Below are 16,627 nucleotides of genomic sequence, written 5' to 3' on the forward strand. Positions count from 1 at the left end.
ATACCTGATATGGAGAAATACAGGGTGTGTGTATGTGTGACAGGGAAAGACAGCTATGATGTCATATATAAAAAAGATTTATTTGTTAACAATTTCAAATAAAAAAATGCAGTACCAGAGGCAAATGTTTAACATCAAAACTGTACAGTACAGGTATAGAAATAAGCAACCTGACATGGATCAAAAGTAATTACCTGGCTTATCATGTTCTCATCTATATATTGACCCATATATTGATAAACCCACTAAAAGTTAACAGTAACTGACACTATCAAGTACAATAGATGCTGCTTTGAACAGTGTGTGTGATCATTTCAGTTCTTAGTCTCAATAGTATTAAATGGTTTACCCCTTCTCTTCAAAATCACAACATTTATGACAGGTCAAAGTAGAATTATAGCAACCAATCCAATCCTTCACCTTAGTATTAGTAATCTTAAAGAAAAGGACACAGTCATTTAGGGGTGAATTTGACCATTGGATCAGCTTGTCTTCCCCAAATCTTAACCTAACTATTAATGGGGAAAAACGTAAAACTGACCAAAGACCAGAGTCTAGGGGAAATGTCATCCTACTGTGGGGTACCTACAATAATTGTAGCCATGTTTTTCCTGGGTGGTACCGCACTGTGGCATCCGTGTCACAGGGGGCACCATACTCAGATGCTCCCAGCCAGCAGTGGGGAGTGTTCTCCATGGTGGATGTGCACTCTCACGTCATAGTGACTGTAGTCGTACAGGTGGTTACTCTGCATGACAGCCTGCACCTTCAAGTTGATTTTCTGGGGAGCAAGGAACATGAGTACACCTGATAAATCTATAACTAGACAATTTATCAGAAATGCTTTCATTCAACTATATAGATGATATCTAGTCCTATTAGGCCTGTGATAACAAGATATTTGTCCTTTTTGGAAAATAGCACCTAACTTTGAGAAAATAGTGTCCTTGCAATAATGTATCTCAAATGTCTCACCTGAACTCTACATCTCATCTTTCTCATACAGTATAGTTACTATCCCACCTGTCAGCAGAAAGGGCTAAGAGGTCTTACCTGGAAGTCTCGGATATAAGTGAGGAAGAAACAGATAAAGGAGAAGGCCAGAGACCACTCAGCTACAGCGCTGACCAGATAGGCTGTGTAACCCTGCAAGGGATGATCAGAGTCACTAGAGGAAATCCTAAGTAACTTATGACAACACATACAGTGTACAAGCACAAACAAATACAAAACTATATGATAATATGTTACGGAAATGTCAATTTCCTACTGTGGATATGAGACATCTTTGTTATGGTTTTTCGCTGGGCCACACTACAGACAATACGTATTCACTATTGACCACTACATGTTCAAGTATTCAGTAGTTGTGTTTGCTCACCGTCTCCCCTGGCGTCCAGTGTAGTTTCTTGGTCACATCCACCCCTGGTAGGTCATCGAAAAGTATAACTGAAGACACGAACGCTGAGAGAGAGACAGATTAGGAGGCCATCATTTCATATAACTACAGCAGTCAGAGATCTGCCATTAGGCATCAGGAAGCATACAAGGTAGGGGCTAGAGCTTGATCTAGGCACTGTATGTATGAGGAAGATGAAGAGGTGCTGTGCAGAGGATGACATAGGACAGGACATGTTATGTTGGCCTGAAGGTAACAGGTGAAAGGTAGAGGTACCGGTGATGACGCTGGCCAGTGCCCACAGGCCCACGGCGGTACGTGCCCACAGGATGTCCCGCCCATGAAAGCGAGGCTGCATGTAATAGGACACCCCCGTCTGGACAAGGATGTAGAGCGATCCTGTGCTAAAGGTCACCCCCGCCCCCAGCAGGTGCATCGAGATAATGGCACTTTTCTGTGGAAAGGAAGTGAAACAAGCGTTTCACCAGGGTGTTTGACTCAAGAGGTGAGAATGACAGAGAGAGGCTCTGATTGAAAACACAATCTTACTGAGATATCAGTTCTGACTACAGAGGTTATATAATTATTATGCCTTGCTACATGTAACAAACTCTGTGAAAATGTGACAAATCGCAGGGCACTAGACACCAAGTTCATTAGCAAGAACCCATGCAATAGAATATCTCTACATTTTCTTATGGTATTTAAAGGCACAATTTAATCAGTGGCAATTGTTTTGACAGCGTATCTTTTCTAGCATTGTAACTGTAAGTTTCTGGATTGTAATAAGTCACAATGGCAACATACCAGAGTTCCTATCTATGATTTCTTAAGCTTCAAATAGATTGATTAGATCATAAGTGTCAGGGTTAGGTCATTCAACATATCAGTCATATTCTGCAAAAGTTGCACCATTAAACTGCAATTTCTTTTTCAGAGCAGAATGGAACAGTTTGGTGAGCTTTTCCATACCTGAAAGTTGGCAACAATGCCCATGCCCACTGAGCTCAGGATGCCAAGGACCAGTCCGGCAGAGTTGAGCCGGTGCAGTCTGGTCTCGCCCCCTAGTGCCAGAGCCTGGACCTGCTTGTACCGTACATAAATGGTGGCTACACCTGCAGGGGCAACCAGTTATGGAGGTATTGGAGTGGGATTAAAGGCATACATAGGTGTGTGTGTGTGTGTGTGTGTGTGTGTGTGTGTGTGTGTGTGTGTGTGTGTGTGTGTGTGTGTTAACCAAAATTAGTTGATTTGACATGTTTTTTTCATGTTAACTGACAACTGCAACAATGCTGATTAGAACTCACCTAACTGTAAAGAACAAACACAATAAAATCACAACAATTAAATCCTGACTGAACTCACATTGGTTCTTGTCTTACCTAAAAAGGAAGAAATGCTAAGCATGAGCCCAAAGAGACAGCGTTCGGGAACCTCACTGCTGGTGTCACTGCAAACACACACATACAAATAAACCACAACAACCACTGTTACAGCACATGAAAGGACAATTGAGTCACACTACACTGAGTAAAAGATGTTGAAATGGAATCTTGGTTAAACAGTTCCATTTGTCAATATCCTGTTACGTGCTCACAATCTACATCTGAATCTGCAGCGGAGCTAAAGGAAGTTGCTGGAGTTGAAAGCATTGTAATGTTCTTATTTTAAGGAGGTTGTTGGATATATTACCTCCCATTGTAGGTTATGTGGTGAACTTTCTGATTCCTGAAATTTAAGCCAAAATCTAGTGGTTTAATCTAATCTAATGCATTGCCATACTTTTTGTGACTCAAATTCATATACAACACTGATGTTTTTCCATCATATACTATTAACTAAACATACTATTAATTACAATTTTGGATTAAGGGACATGAGTGAAGTAGAAATAAATGCAGCTGAATATTACTATGATTACAGCACAAACCAGATGGAAAATTTACTAATGGCCAAGGTACCCTTACATTCCAGGCAAGTACACACGCACGCACGCACACACGCACGCACGCACGCAGACAGGCCGGTATAGTACCTGATATAGGGCACCAGTGGCTCTACATGGCCCAGCAGAACAGCAATGACATAGTTGAGGATGAAGGTGGCTGAGGACCAGACGACGAGGGCCACGGGGAGGGCACACACTCCCCTCTGGAACCACCACATACTCCCAGGGATGGGGGGAGGAAAGGCTCCCGTCAGAGGGGTCCCTATTGAAGAATGGACAATTCACAATGGTATGCACTTAAAACCACACAAAAGATCTATCATAAGCAGTCAAAAACCTAAAATTGTGTCAAAGTCTACAAATAATCACTTACTCAAACACAAGACAACTGACACTCTTGAAAACGAACAACACAATTACAAACACTCAATTACACGCACAATAACACAAAAGTCTTCATTACAATATTATCATATACACCCACAATCCCGTAACACATGCTGGCCACATAAAATAACATTACCCTCAGCTATGAGAGAAGAGACAGAATCTAACACATACTCTCAATGGTAAGATCACTCACAGTAGTCTGAAGAATAGTCTCAAGTCTCCATTCAGTGTAGAAAGACCAGCATTATTTCAGGTTCAAAGTGTGTGAAAAGTGGGGTTTGTCTCGGTGTGTTGGTTTGGTGCGGAACCGGAACCCCTGTGCCAAGTCGTCAAGATGAAAACCACTCTGATGGGAGAGGAAGTTGGATGGCGCAGACACTGTGTGTGTGTACCAAGGACACTCAGCCCGCCCCACACACACACATCCCCTCCCCTCTTTCTTAGCTCAGGCCTTGTGACTCTGCACATCCCAAAGTCAGCTGACTCCCTTTCAGCGTGATTTCACTTTCTTTTACAGTTGTTTGTAGTTCTGTTGAACTGTTGCACAATGAGACTTTACATATATGGAGTAGAGATTCACTATAATGGGAGAAATAGCTATATGCTATAAGGAAATAATTCTGTTTTGTTTGTCAACACTCAATAGATTACTGTATTATGCAGAGAGTTGTGTTAACTAGCAAAAAGGTGCTTAACATTTGCATTTTGTGTGAAAACATAGACAAGTGACCAACTGTTTTGTTGCTGTTGTGCTTATGTATTGTATTGTATTGTGGTGAGCATGTGAACTCTAATTTCATACAAATGGTTTAAGAGATTAAGAAAAACTGAGAAAAACTAAGGGGTGATAACTTAGCGCTGGTTGACTTGACACACAGATGAGCACACACAGACACATGCACACACACACAGACACAGACACAGACACAGACACACAGACACACACACACACACACACACACACACAGACACAGACACAGAGACACAGAGACACAGAGACACAGAGACACACAGACACACACACACACACACACACACACACAGACACAGAGACACAGAGACACAGAGACACACAGACACATGCACACACACACACAGACACAGACACACAGACACAGACACACACACACACACACACACACACACACACACACACACACACACACACACACACACAGACACAGACACAGACACACAGACACACAGACACACACACACACACACACACACACACACACACTAGTTGTGCTTAAAAACAGGCATACACATGTATGTACACAAATATTTCACAATCATACACTATCCCTCAGAATGCTTATCTACACACTCATGGATAGCCTATATACCACTCACTGAACACTTTATTAGGAACACCATACTATACTGGGTAGGGCCTTCCTGTGCTCTCAAAACAGCCTCAATTCTTCGTGGCATTGATTCCACAAGATGCACCTGGAAACATTTCTTTAAGATTCTGGTCCATGATGACATGATTGCATCACGCAATTCCTGCAAATTTTTCAGGTCACTTTCAAGCTGTGAATCTCACGTTCTACCACATCCCAAAAGTGTTCTATGGGATTCAGATCCGGTGACTGGGAAGGCCACTGAAGAACACTGAACTCATTGTCATGTTCATGAAACCAGTTTGAGACGATGTTTGCTTTGTGACATGGTGCATTATCATGCTGGAAGTAGCCATTAGAAGATAGGTTAATTGTGGCCATGAATGGATGCACATGGTCAGTAACAATACTCAAATAGGCTGTGGCATTCAAACGATGATTGATTGGTATTAACGGGCCCAAAGTGTGCCAAGAAAACATTCCCCATACTATTACACCACCTCCACCATGAGAAAGTGTAAAGGTGTTCCTAATAAAGTGTTCGGTGAGTGTATATACAGGCTGAATATTAAAAAAGCTGAAAAACCCCAAAACTGTACGCATTGATGCTTAGTGTGCAATGTAATTTTCATATTTTTCTTCCCACAATACACATAATGCTTCAGAAAACAAGGAGAAAAGGACATGCAGGAGTCATCAAAAGCAGTAATACACAAAAACGAATAGAGACATAGCATCTGTTATCATAAATATATCAATCTTTATTTTATACATAAGCTTGTTTATTCCAAAATCAATTTTTAACAGAAAACTAACAAATAATCAAACATCAAATTAGAAACCACTGAACATCATTAAATACTAAAAACAAAAGGACAGGACAGGACATTTCCTCTTTTTTTTTTTTCACCTTGAAGTCATCCTGAAAATCTACATTTTCTTCTTTTAAAGGGGGAATCTGGGATTAAAACAACAACAAAGCAGTCACCCCACCACTTTTTGGGGTAAACCTCTGAGGCTAGAGAAATGTAACCTCTCAAATTCATAGACCGAGATACGTATGGATGCAAGGACTGACCATCAGATCAAAATGATATTTTAAGGTAGATATTGTTTGTTCACAATTACATTGTTCACAAACAATGGAGTTATATTTTGGGTTCTGAAAGGGTAAGACAAGCTTAACTAATATCATGAGACATTTCTAAGTTATATTCTTCAAGAATCAATAGCTATCATTAATTTAAAATTTATGTTTCCAATCCCAGATTGCCTTTTTTAAAGAAATGACAATCCTGGTTAGTGCATGGTTGAAAAGCATGTGTACCATGCAGCTATAGGCATATGATGGAGGGTTTTGGTTGCCATACCAGTAAAATGAGCTGTTGATGTTTATCACATCTAAATTAATTAACTGTCATGAATGGAAACACCTTTTGCCTTTTAATACTAACAGGTGAATTTGATGTCATTATTGACATTTGAGACCAACATGCATGACAAAAGAGAAGGGAACACCAACAATATCTTCTCTTTTTATGGACTTGGGTACAGACATTTGAATAACACATCACAGGTTGACACTGAATTGTTAGGGTAGTAGAAATACATTCCTTGTTTTTGACAGTGGACGGCACTGCGCATCAGTGTGGCAAAGCTACCCTCCCTCTATGTTAATACTTGTGGATCAAATCTCATGGATCTGATTCTAACATGGGTTAACAGACCAGAATTCACTATGAATAGAGAAAACCAAACTGAAATGCAGCTGCCAATGTAGGACATGATATCAGTGTTGCTATGGGAGAGCTTGTGGTGTCTGTGGAGGGCATGGGTTCACTATATCTATCTATGTATTAGCTATAACTAACAAAGGATCTATAGCCAACAGACAGATTTAATACCAACATTTTCCAGTCTAGGACTATGAATAACTTCCCTCCTAATGCAAATACATAGCATTTAAGGCAACTGTTACATAACAACTGTACTGTATTGCATTTTTCCATACTGTATACACAATTCCTTCCTGTTATGAGGTTACATTGGTGGCAGTCAGTCATATTTCAGCAAAACTACAATTAAAGCTAAACTAAATGCAACAAAGCTTTACAAGTGAACATAAAGATGCTCACGAGACACGGTGGAACATGGTACGAGTGTGACTAAGGACATGTTTTTTTTTTTTTTTTGTTATCACAAAAATATCCCTTATTCTTTTCTTTCAACTATGGGACCTGTCGATTGACAATGTCAAGAAAAAATCCAAAACTACATACAATTCAGTGGCAAATGGTTTGTGGAGGACAGAGCACAGAAAAAATCTTAGCTGTTGCTAAAATATCATAATGGTAAGCCAAATTCCTCACAGTTAAGAGTCCATAGGCTTGTGACGGTTAACTAGGAATCATCATTTTCATCATATACTAAATGGCACAACTTGACTAGAAGCGTACAAGAGGGACCTGTTTTGGATATACAGATGCATTTGTGTAGCCGTCACATCACAAACAAAAGTAAATAGCTATACAACGTAACCATGAGCCATTGCTTTCCTTGTTCGTTGGGGTTAGCAAGAAAAATACAGTAGTTCATTGCAATAAATTTGTGCCTTCATCATGTATGTGAGACAAGAGTGACATCGCATCACAAGTAACACAACGTGACTTACGACACAGCTATGTTCACAACAAATGTATTCTTCCACTAAACGCAACCTGCAATCTATGACATCTTTGAAATCATTCAAAATGAACATAACAGAACTACTGTGAGCTACGACACTGTCAAAAAAAGACTTTTTCCTGGAGTGGAACAGGAAGGTATTGTACATAGATGAGCTGAAGTACCAATACTGAGAGAACTAACAGACACTTAAGTTATCATCCATATTGCTCTGACAAAATACTTGAATATACTGTTTGTGTTTTCCTGTAGCTATAGAATATTATTTGGTTAGGTAAAACCTCTGTCTGATGGACACATTTCAAGTTCAGTGTATTTCAGTCCAAAATGTAGCTAATATAGTGGCATGGTTATAGTATACAACATCAACCCCTACCCATAACCTTCAGTTAGGCCACTTGTAATTGTAAATAGTCTGTTACCAAACAAGGGGTTATCTTTTATGACTGGGAAAAACAACACCAACAGAAAACAGTTGCACTGCTCTACTCTCCGGCTATGAACCATATGCCAAACAAGACAACATTGGAAAAAGGAGTATTATTGCACACCACAGAGATTGAAATAAATTACTTTCCAATTCGATTTTTGACCTTTCCCCTCAATGTATCCATCATTTCATTGGCTAATACATTCGTTGAGAGACCTCTCTTGGAGGACCTGTGGAGACAGGGATAGGTGGGTGAGGTACTCCACACCAGGGCCAGTGTCACCAACGTCTGCAGTGTCACCAGACCAGTAGACACTAGTGTCACCAGAGGTCTTTGCCAGACTGGGGGGCAGGCCGCAGGTTCTGGGGTTTGATTTTGAAGACGAAGATGTGCAGGTGAGAGGCGATCTGGTTGCAGACGCTGATGCAGTAGCGCACCAGGTCCAAGATGGACAGGATCTGGAAAAATATGTGCAAGAGAGAGGAATGGACCAACAATGAAGATTTCATCAGACATGTTAACCAATAGGGTTGTTCCCATACTGTAATACATGGCTTAACTAGGCTAAGTACTTGAACATGAGGGAATCTAATGGACTTACTAGTGCCGCCCAGAGAACCCAGTACTCATCTATAAAGCTGTTGAAATACTGGTCCAAGAACAGCAACCCTGGCCCCAGGAAAGCCAAGTCATAGAGATACATCTCACTTTTTGTCATATGAGCCACCTGTATAAAAGAAAAGAAAAAAACAGATGGGGCAACATTGGGTAAAAATATAAAACCGATTTGGGTCATACATTACACAAGGTGTGCAAGAATATTCATGTCACTGAAAGACAAAATTCATCTTAAAACTTGTTTGCAAAGATGATTGTTTGGTTAAAAATGTACTTAAAGCCAACAGGTATAGTACATTATAGATGACAGACATTCGCTTTCAGCAAAGTGCTACCATTTTATGTATTTTCTAATTTCAGTAAGTTATATTATTATTTCAGGTCTTCTAGCTCCTCACCACTAGCTTGTTGGTGATCTTGGCAGACACAAATCCAAAGGCCAGGATGTAGAGACATGGGTGTCGCTCAAACAGCTGCACTGAAGACTTTTTGTAGATCATAACAGCTAGAGTTATCACAGTTCCTATGTGGAAGAATGGTGATAGGACACTCGTTCCCTGAGGAAACGGACAAGACATGGATGCTACATTAATATATTTCATTCACAGTAGTCTTGCTGCTGATTATATGTTTCTAAAAATGTAAATGGTCAACAGAAGGATAAAGTTCTCCATTGAAGTCAAAGGCTTGGTTGGAATAAATGGAAAATCTATCGCAACTGGCATCTTATTGAAGTCTAGACATTACTGTGTGAAAATCACTGTCTATCTTAAAAAGGTTACAGAGCAAAAAAACAAACAAACATTGATCTTGCCCTGATACACCATGGATTATACATTGTATACTGTCATTATGCTTTAGGAGTAATATGAACAGGTTGAGAAACTCTGGATTGTGTGAATAGTTCAAAGAAAACAAGAAGAGTCTGCCCACTGTCAGATACTCGAGAAATGCTCTTTCAATAGACTGGCTATGACCCCAATTAGGTCCTCATAACGACCACCTACCGCTATGGTGGATCCATTTTTGCCCACGCCTCCTGTGAATATGACCCGGAAGTAGTTTGTGCAGGAGAAGATGGCTCCTGCTACAGTGAGGATGGCTGGAACAATCTTAATCTGAATGTTCACCACAGGAAGCTGTGGGGTAAAACCTGGTGTGAGAGCATGGTCCTCCGCTCACAATCATCAAGGATATCAGTCAAACACTTCAACTGACATGCCTACAGCCTTGCACTGTATTCAAGCTAGGAAAGTGTCTGAATTCTTGAGGCTACAGTAAATACATTTTTGTATTATAAAGCAGGATTTAACAGGGGACCACTACTTACAAAAATACAGGGCACTTCAGCAACGTATCTAAGTATAGCATTTGTGAAATTTATTTCAAGCTGTATGAAAAGGCAATATTTGGTGAATCAAATGCATTAAAAGGATTACCAAGAACTGCCAAAAAGCTGATCCTCCAATGGCAGCCAGCAAATACATGATTATAATGAAGATTTGCACTTCAGTCACATCAATGCTGAATGGGCAAGAGAAAGCAGAAGAATCATGAGCAACAATTAGAGGGTCAGTGATTCATAAGCAACAATTAGAGGGTCAGTGATTCACAGCACTCATAAAAACAAGAACATGCACACAGCACCCCCTAGCAAGTCCTGCACAAACTGCACCAATTCCTTGTAGTTGGTGTGGGGGAGATCTGAAGCACATTTCCCTCTGGAAGTTTAACAGAAGTTGGCTGGATAGGGTTGCTATCTTTTCTGGCTAACAATCCATTTGGCTCTAAAAACTCTTAGGGGTTTACATAGTATTGTTGTTATAGGAATTCTTCTAAATGTAAATGTATCAAGTGCATGACAGACCCATCAGTCAAAAGTTCAAGCCAACCCATTCATAAATTGGCATTTGTAGCTCAAACCTTGGTATGAAATCCCACCAGCTCTCCACATCCAAATCAGTGGTCAACAGAGACCAATGTAATCTGGAAAGGCTCATCTCCAATTTAACTCAGCCATCCAACAGCTTCTCCTATTGGGCAGTCTGTGCAGGAAATGGGCCCAGATTGGCTAAAGGCACACACTGGTTAGCTTTTATGTGGAGTCACAGACTCTGATCAGTTTTACCGTCAGGTTCCAGAACCCAGGGCCAAAAGTAGCTGTGCACGTCTGTAACAGTGCTAGAGAGATCAGTAACTCTGTGACATCAAATCTGCCAGTCAGAGAAGAGACAAGATAGCTCGGTGAAGGGTCTAGATAGATCTGGAACTCACTGATACTGAACCTCTCAGAGGGCAAAGGAGAAATCATGCGAGAGAAAACTCATCCCAATTCTATCTGATAAAGATAGAATGATAAGGAAAGAATGGGACTCTTCTGGTTTTAGAACAACTCAATGTTGTAAATAATTACTTCTTATCAGTGCAGTCACATAGATTCACTAGATGACAAACAGGAAACTCAATAGTGAATTTCAGGACTTTCTCATTCACCTTATTTGGTATAGTTAAGACATAGTTAAATGGAAATCCCAGACTGTGTCCCCCCCCCACTCACATGCCAAAGCGTAGGGTGCCCGATACGTAGGTCTGCCAGTGGGCACAGTAGAACATGAACATGCCCGCGAAGCAGCAGAAGAACATCCAGTCGGGGTTAGTGCCAAGCTGGACAGCGATACAGGTGCCCAGGACCACAAACACTGAGGGAGAGGGGAAGAGAGTGAGGAGGAAGAGAGAGAGAGAGGGGGGGGAAGAGTCAAAGAGGCAGATACACCTACCCCTTCCCCCCCACTCTGCTCGGCACCATTTGCTCAAGAAAATTGGGGCCCTGTGTCTGTGATATGTCTCTGTCTATGTGTCTGAATGTGTTGTTTCTATGCCATTGAGTGTGTTTTGAATGCATGTAATTGGTAGTTGTTGAGTGTATTGTGTATGTTTGTAAATGTAAACGTATAGGCCTACTCTCGCACCTGTCGAAAGGGAGTCACAGCCATGGTCAAAGAGCTCTCCCAGTGGAGTGCTGCTATTGGTGCGCCTTGCTTGCTTCCCATCGATGGCATCCAGGGATTGGTAGATGAAGAGGCCCACTGCACATGACAGGTATGCCCACAGAGGTGCCTGACAAGAATATTTACAAATATGTAACATACTAACATCCACATGATGCTGCTGCTGCTTTAATATCCAACAAAACGTCCAATGTAACAGCAGCGCTCCTAGTGTCTGAGCAAAGGTGACATGATGTCATATCCACAACATCAAACAGATCAATCAAAACTCATTCATCAAATGGGTTGCAACTAATATGCACAGGCCAAAGTTGAGAGCAACCTAAGCTGTGCCTTAGATTCTTTCCTTATCCCTATAGGCTACTTAAAGTAAAAAGAAATACCTCCGCACACACGCTTTACCTCTGCAAAAAATGTAATGCCGACATTTTCAGTCTTGATAAAAGGTTGCAGAAAAATTGTGACATATTTTTTTGCAAAGATGTGCTGGAGTATTTTTTTTTTTTTTTTTTTTTACTATAAATTGATCTATGGAGCTTGTATTACGAGCACCACAAACAGAGACAGCATGGTGGTGTACATATTTTTAGCAATCTTATATACCCCATTTAGTAGGCTACCTCCCATTTCTATTAGCATACACAGTATTGAAAAAGCAGCCTAGATTGGGTTGTTTAGATAAAAAAATGACATTGAGAGCTCTTATTTCAGGGTAACTCATTACCAACATGTGTTATATGCAGCCACGACTACACCACTTTAAATGAAAACAGCACTCAGAAAATCAGTTATGACTTTGATTGCCCCACTTTGAGTCTTATTCATGAGTACCCATATAATAAAGCCCAAGATACTGTGTATCCAAAAATCTAATGTGTGACATGTATAGCCTGTTCTAATCAATTTTCAATCAAAGTCTGGTCTGTGGGAGATGCAATGTTCTCAGGTTATATCTATCTGGCTTGTTAGTCCACTGAAAGGAATGTGACCAGAAGTACCCTGTAATAGATAATCGACTCAGCCCCTTGTGATAACTGGCCTGTATTTAAGGAATCTCAAACGATTGGTCCCACCTCAAACAAGGGGATCTAGGGATCAAACCTAATGCAATACAATCTTTGTGGTCCAATCAAAGCAATGTGGCTAATGTTTAGGCCTTACCTGTCTAAACAGTTAACAAATGAGAAATGAAGCTACATTAAATGACAATACTAGGACCAAAATCATTTACAATTTCAATGCACACAACATCAGCCTAAATTAAATTGAGACAGGGCCTCTATCTAGGGCAAAAACCTGGACAAGAATAGGGTGTCTGAGGGAGAAGGGGTGGGAGTGTTTACGGGGTCTGAAAGGGTTAAAGGAGGCCATTTCTGTAAACTGAGATGAAGGGCGCCTGTCCTCAAAAGCCCTGTAAGGCATCCCCCATGCACTTCCATCAAAACAAACATTCATAAAGACAAATCATTCATGAACCATGACTCTGCTGATCATCTACAACTTGATATGTGAATATTTATCATTCATGGGGGAAAAACTATTACAACAAGGTGCAAAATCCAGGAAGGTGAGTAATAACTCTTTGACAGGACAAATTCCATTAACATGTCATTACATGGTAATATTTGACCTCCACATGCCAGAGGGTCACGGATCATAAGAGTGCACAGAGACGATTACATCCTCCACTGCGAAATCAAGCCATATGTGTGACATTAAACATTGTGAGAAAAGTCACTGTACATGTTAAATAATGGTGGTACTGCCTATGATCATCAGAGCACTTTAAAGTAAACTGGCTTAAACCTACCTTGCAGGGCAACACAACTTAATTCACCGAACAATGTATTGACCTACCTGCTCAGTGGCAGTGGGGCAGTAGTACACCAGCACCAGGGTGGTGAAGATGTTGGTGGCCAGGCCCACTATGGTGATGAGGTTGGGGGCGATCCAGGTGGGCACACGTGCCACAAGCCACTCCCAGTAGTGCTGCATGAAGGGCTCCAAAAGGGAGCGCCCTGCACTGCTGTATCTGTGCTCCTCCAACCTCTTCAGCTGGTGACGTGACAGTGGTAGCTGGTACAGCTTACTCAGCACACAGGATCCCCCTCCACCACCACCACAGACAGTGGGGCCCACTGTGGTAGTTGGTTTGCAGGAAGGGTCCATGCTTGGGTCCTGAGGGGGCCATGTCGTTGTTGCCCCTGAAGCTGCCTTTGCCCCTTTGGTCCGTGGAGCTCTCTGACCAGCGCTACTACTCATGGGGGAAGCGGAAACCTCACTTCACGTGGCGCCCGCTCTGCCGGCGACTGCCTCCACCCCACTCAAGTACAGGGAATCCACAGTGGGGCAACAATAGTTTTACTCGGCTGGACCTTTCAAGTGGAAAAAAGAGAAGAGAATAGAGAGGGGTTTTGGCACTATTTTTGTAAGTATTATGACTGTGGAAACATACTGTGCACTAGTTGCAACTGCAACCAGAGGCTTCACAGTTTTAGACGAAACAGAAAAACACACCGCCGCACTCTATTGCTGAATTAAAATCTGCTTCAAGATATCCTGCTCGTTTGTTGTGTTGTTCTTTGTTGCGGAAAGTTGAGTAAAGTAGTGAGTGGTGTGAGCAGAACCACCTACTACTCAATATCAGCAAGACAAAGGAGATGGTGGTGGACTTTAGGAAGACTAGGGTTCCCCTGTTTCCTGTTTCCTTCCGTGGTGGTGGAGGTGGTCCAGAGCTACAAGTACCTGGGGATGCACCTGGACAATAAACTGGACTGGACTGGTAACACAGATGTCCTGTACAAGAGGGGCCAGAGCCGGCTTTATTTCCTGAGGAGGCTCACGTCCTTTGGCGTGTGCAGGACTCTGCTGAACATGTTCTACCAGTCTGTGGTGGCCAGCGCATTGCTGTACGCAGTGGTATGCTGGGGGGGCAGCATCAAGGAAGGTGACACCAAGAGGCTGAACAAGCTTATTAGGAAAGTTAGAGATGGCCAATAGGAGGAAGAGGACCAAACTCCTGGCCATCATGGACAATCCCTCCCATCCCCGACATGACACTGTGGCAGAGCAGAGAAGCTCCTTTTAGAAAGAGACTACTACAACCATGTTACACTACGGAGCGCTATCTTTTCTGCCTGCTGCAATAAGACTGTACAACTCCTCCTCCGGCTGGCTCGATTGGGGTGATCAGGATGTCAGGGTGGGGGATGTTAAATCATACTGGACTGTTATTACTGTATATAATGTTTCAGTCGTACATCATCATAAGAGTCTTAAGCAAGGCTGTCTGTCAGTCTTCTAGTAACGCGTGATGTCGAAGACTCTTATTTTGATGAGGGGAAAGGGTGCGCTTAGCAAAACCCGGAACGACGAAATACACCACCGATGCAGAAAAACAGGTAACAACTGATAAAAACGTCTCTTGTGGTGAGTATTTTGACTTCATTTCAACTTCAACACAACAAACAACTAAGATATATTGAAGCAGGTTTTAGCGGCGGTGTATTCTTCTGTTTCGTCTGTCTTTTTGTGGAACACGAGCGTGAAGCCTCGGGTTGCAGTTGCAACTAACTGTGCACAAGACCAACGCTGCAAAGGATGTTTGGTATCATACACAGGAACAACTCTTCAACCTGCTTATCACGTTTCCTGGTAGAATTACTTTGCAAACAGCAGTGAGGCATGTGGTAAATGCAAGGTTTGACTGAATTAAGAATCATTCGAGATTCAATGCTGAGCAAATGCAGTGTATCTATCTATGTATTGACAATCGTGACTATGTGTATACTATGTCTAAATGTGTACCTATAAAACCAGAAAGTTGTAAGGTAGTTCATGTTGCCCTTTATGCCATGCTGAAAGATAAGGAAATCAAAGTGGTATAATAAATGATAAACAACATATAGCTGGAGGACAGACATGACATTGCCATACATGAGAACATACAGCAACTTGTCAATTCCATAAAGAATAGGGATATGAGGAGATGTGACAAGTTGATTGCACTTGTCCTTCGGAAATATCTTACCTTGCCTGCTCGAGTCGACTCTACGGAAGCAATGCAATGGCCTCGCTCTGTCGTGGTCTAGTTCCACAGCCAACTGTGTGGACAACGTCCTCGGATCGTTCCGCAAGCTTATATGACAAGTAAACAAGCGTTGACCGACTAGAGTCGAGTTCGCCAACAAGCTACAGTAGCTGTTTTCGTGTGTGTACAGGAATCAGCTGATGCAGGTGGACCGATACACGACCGCGTTGAGAAAAAGGAGTTCACAGGCGTAGGGTTTTCCCACTTCCGTCGCAGAAGTACAGACCGAGGTTGCATTCAAAAATGCGATCGTTGGCATCTGTTTGCAATTATGATACACTGTTGCATAAGGTTCCTAATCATAACAAACATTACATTTAATTTGATTAAGATATGAATACTAAATCAAATGAAAAAAAATGATTTATTAGTGGAGTTAGTGATTTGTCAGTGTGATGTCAAATAAGGACGACTCTTATTTTGAAAAACATGTCAAATGTATTGATCACATATGCTCAAATTCACCACAATAGATCTCAACTACAATTGAAATATACAAATCCGAATAAGAATAGCCTAATAATAGAAATTTGGAAAATCAACAAAATCACTGGATCAGTGTCTGAACCTTCTGAAAACCTTTTTAGAGATGTGTATGGTATTTCAAATTGTACCAGACAATATGCCAAAGGGACCCCTACACTACACTTGTCAGTCACTACAATACACATTTTATAGAATAGTCTGAAACAATAAATAACTACTTTAGCTA

The 16,627-nt window shown here is 41.5% G+C and overlaps 2 protein-coding genes across 2 annotated transcripts; both read right to left on the reverse strand.

The window, feature by feature from the left end:
* Positions 1–61: 61 nt before the first annotated feature.
* LOC310807891 (DNA damage-regulated autophagy modulator protein 2-like) lies at positions 62–4,062 on the reverse strand. Its single transcript, XM_083674538.1, has 8 exons — positions 3,931–4,062; positions 3,435–3,609; positions 2,782–2,849; positions 2,372–2,514; positions 1,676–1,853; positions 1,382–1,464; positions 1,054–1,146; positions 62–781 (listed from the first exon to the last, which is right to left on the reverse strand). Exons 2-8 carry the CDS (start codon positions 3,563–3,565, stop codon positions 659–661), a joined length of 819 nt encoding a protein of 272 aa, XP_083530664.1. The 5' UTR covers positions 3,566–3,609; positions 3,931–4,062; the 3' UTR covers positions 62–658.
* A 1,759-nt stretch (positions 4,063–5,821) lies between these two features.
* LOC310807857 (choline/ethanolaminephosphotransferase 1-like) lies at positions 5,822–16,090 on the reverse strand. The gene is made up of 9 exons (XM_083674476.1): positions 15,856–16,090; positions 13,683–14,200; positions 11,787–11,934; positions 11,375–11,516; positions 10,257–10,341; positions 9,825–9,956; positions 9,216–9,374; positions 8,801–8,926; positions 5,822–8,657 (listed from the first exon to the last, which is right to left on the reverse strand). Exons 2-9 carry the CDS (start codon positions 14,085–14,087, stop codon positions 8,520–8,522), a joined length of 1,335 nt encoding a protein of 444 aa, XP_083530602.1. The 5' UTR covers positions 14,088–14,200; positions 15,856–16,090; the 3' UTR covers positions 5,822–8,519.
* Between the last annotated feature and the right edge of the window lie 537 nt (positions 16,091–16,627).

This window comes from Argentina silus, assembly GCF_951799395.1.
Source record: "Argentina silus genome assembly, chromosome: 8".
Taxonomy (NCBI): Eukaryota; Metazoa; Chordata; class Actinopteri; order Argentiniformes; family Argentinidae; genus Argentina; species Argentina silus.